The sequence below is a fragment of the Crocodylus porosus genome, unplaced genomic scaffold (assembly GCF_001723895.1).
Source record: "Crocodylus porosus isolate Cpor-Errol unplaced genomic scaffold, CroPor_comp1, whole genome shotgun sequence".
Taxonomy (NCBI): Eukaryota; Metazoa; Chordata; order Crocodylia; family Crocodylidae; genus Crocodylus; species Crocodylus porosus.
This window is the reverse complement of record NW_017728924.1, coordinates 17,276,258-17,290,134: the sequence shown is the minus strand read 5'-3', so window position 1 is coordinate 17,290,134 and position 13,877 is coordinate 17,276,258. Positions and strand designations below refer to the sequence as shown.

At 46.2% G+C, this 13,877-nt stretch overlaps 1 protein-coding gene across 2 annotated transcripts in view; it reads left to right on the top strand.

The window, feature by feature from the left end:
• GAB3 (GRB2 associated binding protein 3) overlaps positions 1–13,877 on the top strand; it is a 107,927-nt gene that overhangs the window by 79,446 nt on the left and 14,604 nt on the right. For both annotated transcript variants that reach the window (XM_019540445.1, XM_019540444.1), the window contains exons 3-4: positions 7,986–8,202; positions 9,514–9,989. In XM_019540445.1, coding sequence (XP_019395990.1) covers positions 7,986–8,202; positions 9,514–9,989 — 693 coding nt within the window. The remainder of the gene's footprint in view (positions 1–7,985; positions 8,203–9,513; positions 9,990–13,877) is intronic.

The window sequence follows — 13,877 nt, the reverse complement described above, 5'->3', positions numbered from 1 at the left end:
CAGAGAATCAAGCATTGGATTAGACCAAATGGCTGGGGAAGAAAGGCAACAAGGAGTAGAGAAGCATGTGCAAGGGAGAGGAAGAAGAGGGGTCCAGGCAGCAGAGAGACTAGTGTGACTCTCCACACACCCTATGCCACTGGCAAGCTGACAGGATGGGTGATCGGAGCAACTGAATGTAGATTGGGGAGGTTGTTTGGGCTTTACCCCTGCCAAATCCCAGGGTCACTGTCCCAGGCTTCCAGCCACTACTTCCATCACCTCTCTGCAGCATTTGACCCTTCGTGAAACCTTTTCCCATGGTTTTCATGACCCTTGCCCACACTCTCCTTATGTACATCTTTGGATCCATCAGTGAAAAAGCCACCAGAGATGTTAGTATCTTATTCAACGTGTCCTTCTCTCTTCTCCCCTTCTCCCCCGCTGTGTCTTCACTGCAGAACATAGGTGTGTTCTTAACTGCGGATAGTGAACCTGAGGGAGCGAACTTGAGTTAAAACAGCAGTATAAAGAAAGCAACTCAGGCTAGTAGCCTGCCCCATCTTTAGCCTCCCCCATGGTCTGTGATCTGAGCTGCTACACCAAGCTGAGAACAAACCTTTCAGATTATGTCTTCATTGTAAAGAAGTACTATTATTTCCTATCTTTGTTACTGGAGCCTCCTCCCCTCTGAGCACCTGGCTGTTACATGAGCACTTTCCAATCCAGACAAAACACAGCTGCTGAGATCCTTTTTTTTTTTTGCCCTTCTTTAGGCTATACAATTTCCTCCTTTGAACTCTCTCAGCAACTCGCTCTCTTCTGCTGCATCAGGTGCAATAGTCTTCAAGGCCTTCATAAGTTTGACTTCTTTTATGCCTCACACCACTGTGCCTGCTTCCTCAGCCCTTCCATTTATGCCAGCCTTTTTCACCCACTCTTCACCCAAACATCTCTGCATCTCATTCCCTAGCACCTTTTGTCCTCAACACCTTCCTCCTTTCTGATATCTGTGGAATTAATCAGTGTCTAACAGGGCCATTATCATTATTAGTGCGTGTCTAGGGGTATGGGCTTTCTCTCTTCCTGAGGGATCTGTGACCTTCTATTTTGATTTCTGGAATTACAACTGCCAAACGCAGTAATTGAATCTCATTTAACGCATATGTAGTCTGGGTCTCATTTTCAGTAATAGCTGATGATCAGAACAGGGGAGATGTCATTTTCATGCAAGCTAATGAAGCCCATACCACCTTTCCACTGCAGGGATCAGGCTCTGATCAGGCATTAAGTGAATTTCTTGAGAAAAGAGCATGGCACTGGGAGCCAGGAACCTGAGAGTCCTACCCGGCCTCTGACCAGGACCCTGAAAGCTTGCCCTGTTCCCTCCATCTGAGAGAGAGCAATAGTGGTAGTTGCTGTATCTGAAGCATTTTGAAGATCAGTACTGGCTTCCCTCTTGTTTCAGGGATGGGAAGTAGAAAGGAGCTCGCACCTAGCCTGTGCTTTGGAACCACGTTGGCAAATGGAAAGCAAAGTGCTGGCGGAGAGGTGAGAGCCGACCTGTTAGTGTCGGCGGTGGGGAAAGCCAAGTTCATCAGTGGCAGGGTGCGGGTCAGCAGTGGAACAGGAGGGTCCTCAGCAAGAGTTCCCGAGTTAGGAATATGCTCAATCAGCAAGTGGATTTCTACTGGAGTGGCCTCGTGTTCTTCCTGGTGGATCTCATCCCTTTCCTGGAAAAATATAAGCCCACCCACTATCTATGGCATGTGGCTTGACTGGTTTCTTGATAATACAGCTGTTGCTTAGCGGTCAATTCTCTTTGGGTTAAACCTGACTGTTCGCTCTGAGGCAAGTCTTCAGAAGTGCTGGGGACCCCTGAAAGAGGAGGCAGCTCCTCCCTGCTCCAACTCCCACCTTGCATCCTCCTGTTCAGGATGCCTCCCTGCAGGGGCTGCGCTCTGTCATGCAATGCTAGCTTCCATCTCAGGGGTTTCCTCCTTGGGCCTTGGCTTTCATTTCTTTTTTCATATAAGTGTAGTGCTTAGGCAAAGTGGCAGCCCTGTAGAACAGCCCTGTCCATGGAGCAGCACGTGGCAGCATAGGCAGCAGCACAGCAAGTTTACCCATGCTGGCTTAGCCTTGTGGTGGGGGGGTGCAGGGCACCAGTAAAGACTGGAGTGAGCCTTGACTAGAGCATAAGGGGACTTCTTCTTTTGTTTGCCCCTACTGTGGTACAGGGAGTCCCTGCCTGAGTTCCTCCTAGGTGGCCTGATGGAGGCCCACTCTTTAATGCCACAGTCTCGCCTTGGACATGAGAGGAAAAAGGGGGTGCTTTCATCTTAACCACTCAACCGTGGGATTCCCTGGTGATGCTGCCCCCACGCAACCCGGTTGGTGGGGTGCATTTTGATGTCAGCAACTACCTACATGGAGCTGAACTGAACCTCTCTGGTCATTTCACCACCTACCTCCCCAACCATTGTTTCATTCTCTGGGGTGGATCTGAACCAGCAAAAGGGAGGTGAAGAGCCTCCATTTAGGTGAGTTCTGCATGTTCAGTGGGAGGAAAACCCACCACTAGGGAAGCTCAGTTGTCCAGCATCTGCTGCCCATCACTTTGCTCCTAAATTCCTCAGAGCAGCTATGAAGCAATACCACCCCTTTGTGATGTACGGAGTCCTCCCCCCCAGTGAGATTCTGGAGCCCCAAGGCTTTTCTTTGTGCTGCCTAGTGCCACGTGCACTAGTGATTTGGCAGCCAGTGCTGTCCAGTGTCTTGCTGAGGAGCGAGGAGGAAAAGCAGCATCAACCCTATTCTCGCTGCATTCTCTTCTGTAGAAAATGGACATGCATAATTTATTCTCCCCAGCTGCTGCAGTGTAACTTTAATGCACACTGATTCTATTACCAGCAAAGCTTGCAAAAACTGACCTGTTCTACTGGGAAATGGCTGTAGATGTTAAAAGAAGGCAAGTCTGTGTTCTCCTCATTGCTACAATGAACACTGTGACTAACCATCTTTCCTAGCCTGGTAAATCTGAGGCTCAGTGTTGTGACTGACACTTGGAGTAGGCTCTGCATTTACACTGATAATCCAGAATGCCATTAATTTTTCTATCTAGTGCATTGCGAGTACAATAATGTTAACAGGTTTCTCCAAGATGACAACAGAATTCACCCAGTTTGAGTTTCCTTGGTTTAGGGAACAGGTCTCTGAATCCAAAAAGCATAGCAGTTGCTGGAGTCAGCAAAGTGGGTCTCAGTGGTAAGGCATCAGGAAATGTTGTTTTCCTTGTTTGTAATTCTTCAGTCCATCAATGCCACACTTCAGACCTTACACACCCTAAGGACCAGAGGCTGAAAACACTTCCTTTCAGCTGTAAAGCTTGCTGCTGTGACTAGCACTGCTGAAAGCACTTTAAGCACGGATTCAGCAAAACATTTAAATGCATGTAAAGGTGAATAGGCAGGAATATAAAGCTTAAATGTCTGGCTTAATTGAGGCCTGAACCCACTAGTGTATATAGAATTGGACCCAGAGGCAGCTGTCAGTCAGTGTACTTGAGAAAAAGATATAAAACTGTTCTTTATATGAAGATTGTCCTCCTTTGCAGATATTACTAAATTGATTACTCTAGCCCAGATTTTGCTGCCCTTATTGACACTATTATCCTGCTCCTCAAGCAATCTAGGGAAGGAAGAGTTAAGGAACTCATTGGTATTAGATTGACTGGATCTAAATGGATGGCTTTTTATATTCGCGTATCAGCTTAGACTTGAAAGACCATGGAGTTATCCAACATTAACACCACTAAAGATCTGACTCAAACTACAAGTCTGTGCTCATTATACAGGATTGGAGTGCTGTTGTAGCTGTGATGGTGTGGGAAATATGTAAGGAGCCAGGTCTGGTTTGGTTTGGGTTTTTTGTTTTGATTTTGTAAAGATTGAAAGTGCAAGGGTATTTCTTAATGCAACATTAAGGTAAGCTGGGCCACATCTTGAAATCCTTATTCAGTTCATGTTCATTTATTTATACATCTATGCAGTGCACCTCTCAACATTTGGCACGGCGCTTACAGCATTCAGAGTAGAAACATGAAGCAGATATATCCCAAGGACATGGACTCGCATTGGATTTGTGCCCTACGAGGCCTGAATAAATCCTGAGCGAAGAGACTGGGACCTGGCTCACAGTGCATAGTTAGAGAGAGGTAGTTGGCCATGTCAGCCTGAGGTCAGGTAGCCTGCAAGGTGCACCTCTACTTTGCCAGTCGGTGAGACGTTCCAGGAGTCCTGCAGATTCTGGGATCACAACTTGGAAATCATTGAGCTTGCTAGAGCCTCATTCGGATTTGCCAGTGCTTGGTACCACCCAAGCCTTTCTGTACAGCTCTGCATTAACAAGTGGCGGGCGGTATTCTTGATAGGATTTAGTCGTTTTGATGTACAATGCGCGCAGGCTTAAGAAACGTGCTTTGTCCTGAGGGGTAAGCACCTGCCCATAGCATCAGAGCCGCGGTGGCATCAGCAGTTGGCAGAGGAACAAGATGAGCCCCATCTGGTGGCTGTTCTGGAGCAGCGCATATCGCAGGAGCCGCTTCCCACTCATCAGCAGCTGAGTCGAAGCCCAGTTCCAGACTAAGTTCAAAACTGGGTAGGAAAAAAGGCTCATTCTTCCTACAAAGCCCTTCCTGGCTTCTCTAAGTTTTGGGGGGGTGGTTCTCATGCTCTAAGAAGTTCCCATGTGCCTGATCTTCGGGCTCAGCTCTCTGGGAGGAGGAGGGAGGAAACGGGCCGGCATCCCTGGGGAACTGTTTTGTAAGACTTTCACAGGAACTTACTGTGACCATTTCAAGGCGGGTCAGCAAGAAACAGGTCTGAAATGCAGATCAGGATCCAGACTGAAATCTAAACTCCTCCAGAGTCTGCGGCGGAGGAGGCTGCACTGGGAGCTGTGATTCAGCTCGCTCGCCATTGTTTGTCCTAACCGGCTAACTTCCACGTTCAAGCATAGCCAGGCTGTTCAACACAAACAACGCTGTGTCTGAGGGTGAGAGAGAGGGACGGAGGCTCTAATCCAGATCTTGCACCTTTGAAATGAAAGGGCCAGGTTTTCTTCTTTCGCCTCCAGCTGGTTGTGTGGCTCTGATTGCATTGCATGGCCAAGGGAGAATTCACCGGCTAGACTGGACCTCACCATTGCCTCGAGTGGGGGCTGCGAGGAGCCACGAAAGAGCAGGTCTCCTCTCCACCTGATATGGTAGCAGGGGTAGTGCCCACAGTGCACCAGCACCTGGAGCCAAATCAGTGGCAATAATGCTCTGTCACAAAAAATGACATATCATTTTAAACAGCCACAAAAGAGAGATGTTATATTAAGTACATTCAAGTGCTAGATGGCTTGCTTCACATGCCAGAGTCAGCATGACCGGTGCCCCCCTTCTCCACCCACACCGTTTGACATTTCTGAGTTATTCATAGATTCATAGAAGTTAGGGACTGGAAGGTCATCAGGCCCAGCCCCCCTACCCCAAGGTAGGAAAGACTGCTGAGGTCAGATGACCCCAGCAAGGTGCATGGATGACCCCAGCGAGGCGGCCAGATGACAACCCACTTCCAGCATAAGTCTAACTTTGCCAATTGAATCTGGGTTTGGGAAGGTTCAGTAGCCCAAATAAAGCAACATGCAAAACTCCCCTAACATTTAGTTTCATTATGTTACCATATGAAAAGTAAAGCCGCATAGTTTGTGACGTAAATTTGCTGATGAGAATCAGAGTTCATGGGCATAGTTTTGGACCTAGACTTTTAAAAATAAAATGCCCAAATTCTCAGAAAATCCTGTAATTGGACAATTGCTTCTTAGAAGACTGTTGTTTTCTACCATGTAGGGAGATGTTTACAGTTTTATACTTAGCTACTTAGCATTGACATACACTGCAACAGATACATATTGTGTTTCTTCACTTACTGCTTAGTTTCTGCAGACATCTTGAAGCAATACCTCCCGTGCCTTGTCTCGTTTGCATGTAGTGTATCTTGTTTGTGTGTTGTGCTATGCACATATCTGTATGCATGTACTGAAGTTATTCCCATATGATATCATACAAGTGTCTTTCTTCCCAAAAAAAGTCAACAATAATGCATAATATGACATGGTATTACGTAGTAGCCTGTAGGGGAGTGCTGTGCATGTGACCTGCATTGGGCACCAAAATGCCTGGCTACAGCTCTGCTTCCACTCTACCTGTTCGGTTTCTGAACAGTTTAAGGCAAGGGCCAAAATCATCTTCCTAATGTGCCATTTTCTTATCCCGACACACCAAGGAGAACCGTGATGTAGTGAGAACTGGCCCAAAATGGTTTCCATCATGCTCTTGACTTGGGGTCAAGAGCATGGGGTCAGACAGGGGACACACAAGCACAACACACTAGCAGACCAAAGGTGTCAGCATCCAACCAAACTACAAGTCATTGTCCTGTTGTTGGGCATCAGCTTTCTGTTTTCCCAGCAGTTGCTGAAGAACAAGTACCCTCCCTTCAGTGCTAGGCTATGTAGGGTCTCAGAAACGGGAGGATGACATGTATTGTATCCAGCAATTTAGCCTTGGCTTCAGGCCTTTGCAGACTAGGACTTTTCCCATTCAAAACTGTAAAGTTTGCTCGGCATGTTCTGTACTCAGGCAGTTGCCACTGTGAGCATCACTTATTTAGACTCCAACTTTCCGGAGACCTGTGGAAGAAATCTCCTCTTTATGCAGGTTGTTTCTGAGTCCTCTGGTTTGGACAGAAACATGTTTCTTGCCTACATCGGCTTTAGCCAACAGAAGGAAGAGAGATCAGATTGATTCTGAAGTGCAGAAAATCTGGCTATCCTGAAAGCAAAAACTCAAAAGTGGCTTCATCCTCTGAGGAGAGTGGGGAGAAACCATGCTTCTGCCTCCATGAATGTAAAGGGGATCTCATTTTTCTTGCTGTGTGCTGAAAAGTTCTCGATAAAGCAAACTGTTTCATGTAGGTACCTTCCTCAGAGAAAGCTGTTGGTTTTCTCACCCACCTGAGAGATGAGGGCTGCAACCAAGGCCACCAGAAAGGCTGCGTTTCAGGATTTCAAGGAAATGGGTCCAAGCCATGAAGTTTGGAACTTGATTTTTCCAGAGTTCAGGGATGCTCCACTCGGGGGCTGGTTCCAGTTCAGCTGAGACTGGAGAAAAGGATCTATATCTGAAATCAGGATCCGCATCCCCTCAGAGTTCAGGCATGTTAAGATCTGAATTCCTGGTGCAGGTCAGTCACTAACTTAGTGACGCTCCCTCCAGACCACAATGGGTCTGCAAGGTGGTCCATACTCAGGCCTAGGAAAAACCTGCAAGGTGTGGACCATACTCAGGCCTAGGAAAAACCTGCAAGGTGTGGACCATACTCAGGCCTAGGAAAAACCTGCACTCACAAGGTCCTTTGAAATGGCTTCAGTGTCGTGCACTTGTGTACGCTCCCTGGCGGGGAACAGTGCAGTGAGCATCATTGTCCAACCTCAGGAACCACAAAGGTAAAAAAGGATGAGGTGCTAGGAGGAGGATCACTGACATTTTCCTAGGGGGCTTCCAAATGCCGAACATTAACTGAAGTATTCAGAGCTGAAGGTGTCAGGATCTGTGTCCCGGTCTGGATCCGCTTGCTCTCTAACCGCGCTCACTCTTTGTGTCACGCAGGGCTGGTTTTAAAGTCCACCTAAAGGGTTTGTGAGCAGCGTTTTGGCTGCAGATTTTTTTGGACTACAATGTCTCCTCCTAAGTAAACACTTTACTTCTTGGAACGTCGGGTTAGTTAATGTCTTGGCCTCTTTCCTCAGACGCTGTTTATGGGGCAGGGAAGCAATGTTCCCACTCAGTGTAAACACCTGGCGGGAGCGGGCTCTGTTCAGCGCTAGCTCACAGCGGGTGGGTGTGCAGACTCTCCAGGGGCAAATCCATCACCAGGTGGACTCCTGCTTTCTTGCAGATTCTGTGGAGAGCCTCTCTCACACCACCTCATCCCCTCAGCCCTCGCCAGCTGTCTCCACCCACGCCTCTCGGATCACAGACCCCTCCTTCTCTGTGGATAACGCAACCACTGATGCTTCTGCCGCTGAAGAGACCAGGAGCGAGTCGGAGTCACTCTTCCTCCCCGATTACCTCTTCCTCTCAAACTGTGAGTCAGGCAAGCTCAGCCACAACAGGTATGTCCGCAGTAAAAACTGCCTCCCTGACCTCTGCAGCCATTTCACGTGTCTACCACTTACCCACCCATCAAGGACGGGGTGGGATCCAGGCCACTGTGTGCTTGAGGGCAGGAGTAGGAGGAATCCCAGTAGGTGGAGGCCAAGATGAGCCCAGAGGCACTCTCATTCCTCCACTTACACTTTTGAAAGTTCCTCTGATTTTTGCATGGGCAACATGCAACATGAAAGCCTACTTGGTATTGAAATAAGACCTTGAGGGCCCCTTGGGACTAGACCTTCTTTGATTTTTCTCTTCTAAGAAAAAATTAAAAGCCTACGACATTAAGGTTTAAAACCCAGTAGTGACATGACCTAAGGCTTGTCCTCCCTTTATGTCCTACCAGACATCCTGGGGTCATTCCTGCTGCCTTTGATACTCCCACTAACTTCAGTGAAAACAAGATTGGGCATTACATCTGCCCCTATAGACTGTTACCTGGTTACCAAGCAAAGGTTTAGCAAATACAAGGGATAATCAAATGAGCAGGGTTACTCTGAGCTAATGTGCACTGTCCCTTGTGTGAGCAGGTAAATAGCATTACTTAGGACTGGAGGTATAAGATCATATCCCAGAAACCCAAGCCAAGGACCTGGCCTTGGGTGCCAGGTAAGGAGTTGGCTGTGCAACATGTCATACAGCCTGTCCTACCCTGCTGCAGGTGGAAGGGAGATTCCTCCCAATGGTGGGTCTTCTGGCTTCACCTGGGTTCCCCGCATGTAGCACGGCACAAGGAGGTGACACCACTGCATGGCACTCTCCGGACACCCTCAGCCTTTGTGCAGCAGGGCCACATTGCATCTGTTGCAAAGAGGGAATAGTACTGGATCTGTCCCCCAATGAATGGGCTCCTGGTCACAAATGGCTCCTTTGGTAATGAGGAATGGCAAGTGCAGACAGTGCTGGAACAGGGGGATGGCAAGAGGGGAGTGCTACACTGCAATGACAAATGAAATCAAATGATCAGTGCACATTTTTGAAAGGGGAAATGAGCAGCATAACTGAAGGCAGCTCCTCATCCCAGCTGTCTGCTGAGACCAGATTGTGCATTTAAGAGACGTACATTATCCAGAAAATAAAATTACATGAAGCAATTGTTTTAAAATAAAGTAAGCTTGCCACAAAGGGCTGAGTTGTTGGCATTATGGTTCATTGGTGGGCGTGTGCGTACATGCCTCTTGTATTCTGGAACTGATCAAAGCACAGGCTAGTTCAGTTGCAGCCACGGGAGGAGAAAGATGCAAAACATGATTTCTTTGTATTCCTTCCAGATGCGACAGCTGGTCAAATTCTGATAGGTCCCTGGAGCAAACTTCGTCAGATGATGTTTTTGTCGATTCCTTGCCGTCTCAGCCTTCCCACTACTTGCAGCCGTCTAGTAGTGGCAGCCTGCACCAAGATGGGGGCCTTCTAACAAACCATGGGATTTTGTCCAGGAGTGTAGACATTAGCGGGACATCCAATGACTTTTCCTCCTCTTCTCCATTGCTGGGGCCTCCTTTAACACCAACCTTTCAGCTTGAGAAAAGCCAAAGCGTGCTTCCCTATGGCATAACCAAACTGGATATTTTGTCTAATACACCACCGCCAAGACCACCCAAACCAACCCACTTTTCAGACCGGAGGGGAGAAGAGCTGTCCAGTGGGGCCCTTCAGAACGGACATATTGGGATCTGTAGGGCTCAGGCTGCCTTGGTGCCAAGAAGAATCTCCTTGTCCAGTTTGGATAACATGAGGAACTGGAAAGGTAATGTTGTTTCAGAGAGCTGAACTCTGCCAGCCAGAGGAAGCCCGATGAGAAACATGCTCCATTAGAGGAGCAGAGCAGAATGGATAGCCATCTCCTTTTAGTCTTTCAGCTCTGTCCACTTGAACATTTGTGAACCCCTCCACTGCCCTTCCATACCTGCACTGCTCTGCCATGTGATCATGTCAAAGGGGTCTTTGTCTAAATTCAAGTTAGGACTTTTAAGCACATGGCTGGAACCCAGCTCTGTAGCAAGTGGAGCCAAATAGTAGTGATGGTCCAGTGATAGTGTGGGAATGGAGACAGTACCTCAAGGTCCCTGGATACATCATCCCAGCCCAGAGTTTCCAAAGAACTCTGCTCCCATTGAAGTGCCAGAACAAAGTGCCCAAATAGTCAGCTTCTGTTGGGAAGTGGCCATCGAGCACTTCTGAATATCTGGTCAATGCCTTCAGGTACCTCCACAAGAGCCAAATTCTTTACAACACCTGGCAGTAACCTCTCAGTGCCTTGGTGTCTCCACCCATTGTGCAGCTCAGTTAAATACTGGTTTTTAAATTCATTTGGGATATTGGTTGAAAAGAGTCCCTCAGTCACATTCAGCACCTGGTCTGGTAATGCCATTAGCAGTGCAGTCGCCTGTCAACAATTAGCTGTGATTTCCTCAAATATGACCATTTGTGGACTTCGGGGGGGGGTATTTAAAGGGGGGGGAAACCTGAATCAGGTGCGCAAGTCAATCAGTACAAAATTCAAGCTTTCATTCAGTCAGTCATGGGATGTCATACATCCTCTGATAGGTCAAAACTTGGCCTCATTCACATAAAGCATCCTTTAAGTGCACTACCTCTTCTGTAGGGAGCTCTCTCCATGCAAGAAGGATGCCTTTTCACATCCAGAGACCTAGAAGCCAGGAAGAAGCTGGTGATGGGATATAATTCTAGGGGAACCAGTGATTTATAATATGAATGAGTGCTTTGATGTCCCTGGATTTCATTCAGGCTTGCTGGAAAACTGGGTAGAAAGCAGAAAAATCCACTGCCAACCAAATGCTGTTTAACTTGTTCTTGAGGCAGTGGGCACACCTACATGAGATGCTACTGCACAGTTATTACTGCACATTTATTTAGTACTTACATGTATTACCAAGTACTAAATAAATGTGCAGTAACCAAAGTTATCACACAGTAGTGCTGCCGAACATCTTTTAGGGGTCACTACTGTGCACTAGCCTAATAATACTCCACAGTAGCATATTAGCACTGTCCGTGCCATGACATACTACTGCACAGTACTTTTCAGCTCCTGCACAGTCAGCATCTTGTGTAGATGTGCCCAGTGTAACCAAAAATAGCAGTGTAGGGCCTAGTATAACACAATGCATACTTCATAGAGCCCTATGGGCAGGTAAAATATCTAGCTGGGAACCATCATCTCTATTTTAGTGGCACTGTAATTTTCTAATTAGAGAACACAGGAGGCCTTTACATTCAGCCTTGTGGATTGGCCTCACTTATTCTGTAACTTAAATGGATGTTCAAGCATTGTGCAAAGCCTGAGTCATTATTCTCATTAAATACCCAAGTCTGTAGAGCTTTGCCTGGCCTGTTTATCAGTGTTCAACCAATTCTTGGAAGCTTTTAGGAGAAACACCCATAGCTGGAAATGGTGTTCTTAATCATCAGTTACAATTGCAAGCTGCCTGCAAATATTATGTGGACTTAGGTGCATGTGTGTGCCGCATTAACACACACACTTGCCTCCTTCCCTGATCTCATTAAAGATAGCTAATATTTCTACGTTCTAATTTATACTGAAATGCTCTTAAGAGGATTAAGTGATCAAATGTCATGTTCTGCTAACATGCTGCAAGGTTATCTCTGCCTGACAGGGGGCAGCAATGAATTAATAAGTGCTCCTACTTATTTTTTTACTCTAAGTGCATAACTCTATGAATGTAGTGAGTAAGGAAAAATTAAGACGTGAAATAAAAATACAGAAGTTCCAGATAGGACCACTGCTTTTCACCAGTTCAGATAGCAAGAGGGTGCTCACATAGCTTGCTGTTTGTCCATTCCTGGGCTTTGCCTACAAATGTTGTACTGCTTTCATTAACATGGCGTGAGGAAAGCAGTAGAACCCTCTTAGCATGGACTCAGCTGTATATGGGACCTTATACTGGTGAAGCAGATTTCCCATACAGGAAGGGTAATAAGTTACGTCAATCCAAAGAGTCTTCATCCTGGGAAAGCTGCATCCACAGTAGGATTGCATCTGCATAACTATTTCAGTAAAACATCAACATAGTTATAGTGGCACAGTAGCCATGTGAAGCTGAGAAAGTATCAGGCTAATAATAGCTGGCTAAAGCTCTGTTTACTCTGGGTACTAAAGAGACAGATTATTCCAGCCTTAATGCTTTTCTTTTGTCTATTATGCAGAAGCCACTATAGAAAGATACACCAGTTCCCTTACAGAATGGAAATCTCCACCAAGTCAGGGTGTATAATGTTGGGCCAAGTTTAAATACCCCTATGGACATTTTTTATGGGGGTCCCTAGGAAAAATTCTGTAATCTCAATAGGGAATTGGGCTGTTGCTCCATATATAGATTTTCCCTACAAAAGAAAATAGGCTTAAGCCTAGGGAGAAAAATAATCAGTCTTTTCCCCTTCTGGTCTGTTGCTATTCTTTCTGACTGTAAACAAAGTAATTCCCCCAAAAGCTACCTTTAATAACCCGACATTTAAAGTAAAATTTTGCCATACAAACAGAATCTGCTAACAGCTCCCACCGCCCTAGTGCTATCCTTTAAGCAATGGAAATGATCTCAGGAAATCTGTCCAGAATTTGATTTACATACTGAACATATTTTCTTAACTTCTTTGGCTTGTTTTGAGAAGACAATGCATCAATAACCAAAAAGTGAATAAACCAAGAGACTTAAGTTTCAGCAGGCACTGAGACATGACTTGTTCCTTTGTTCAGGAAGATAGACCACTTGTGAGTTATGCTCATTCCTCATTAAGAAATGCAAGTGTGTCTTCTCTCATGCTGCATGCTATCCTGTTTTCCTCCTGTATAGTAATTTGCATTTCTCATGTACCTGAGATGTAAGGGTCTCAAATCACTTTACAAGGTTTCCAGAATCCTGCTAATTATATCCATTCAGCAGATGGGAAAACTGAGACAAAAAAAGTTATGCAACAAGTTCTGTGCAGTTTTGGGCCCCATATTCAATACAGATGTGGACAGATTACAAAAAATCCAGAGGAGAGTGACAAAAACTAGTAGAGGCCTCGGAAGCTTGACTTCTGAGGAAAGTCTGAAAGAACGAGGAGTTATTTAGTCCAGAGAAGAGAAGACTTGTGGGGTTGCAGGGAGGAGGGCAGAGATTTGATAAGACTTCAAATACCAGAGGGGCTATTTTAGAGAGGATAGAGATGGGCTTTTCTCTGTGGCCATAGGAGGCCAGCAGCAATGGTCTTGAGCTGCAACAGGAAATGTAGGTTAGAGATTAAGAGGAACCTTCTGACAATGAGTGTGGTCAAGCATTGGAACTGGCTACCTAGAGAAATTGTCAAATCTCTATCTCTGGAAATTATCAAGAGCAAATTAGACAGGCACTTGGCTGGAGTGGTTTAGCCAGGGATAATCCTTCTTTGAGCAGAGGACTGGACCAGATGATCTTGTGAGGTCCCTTCCAGCCCTGCTTTCCTATGATCCCAAGTTGCTAACAAAGCAGAAATAAGTTTCAGATCTTGTCTCCTAGTCCCTTGCTCTAACCCCTAAACCAGGTTTTCATCTCTTTGGCTCTGAATAAATGACCATCATGTAGAACAGGATCATAGATATGAACTATTTCTTATTTATAACACACTAAAAATT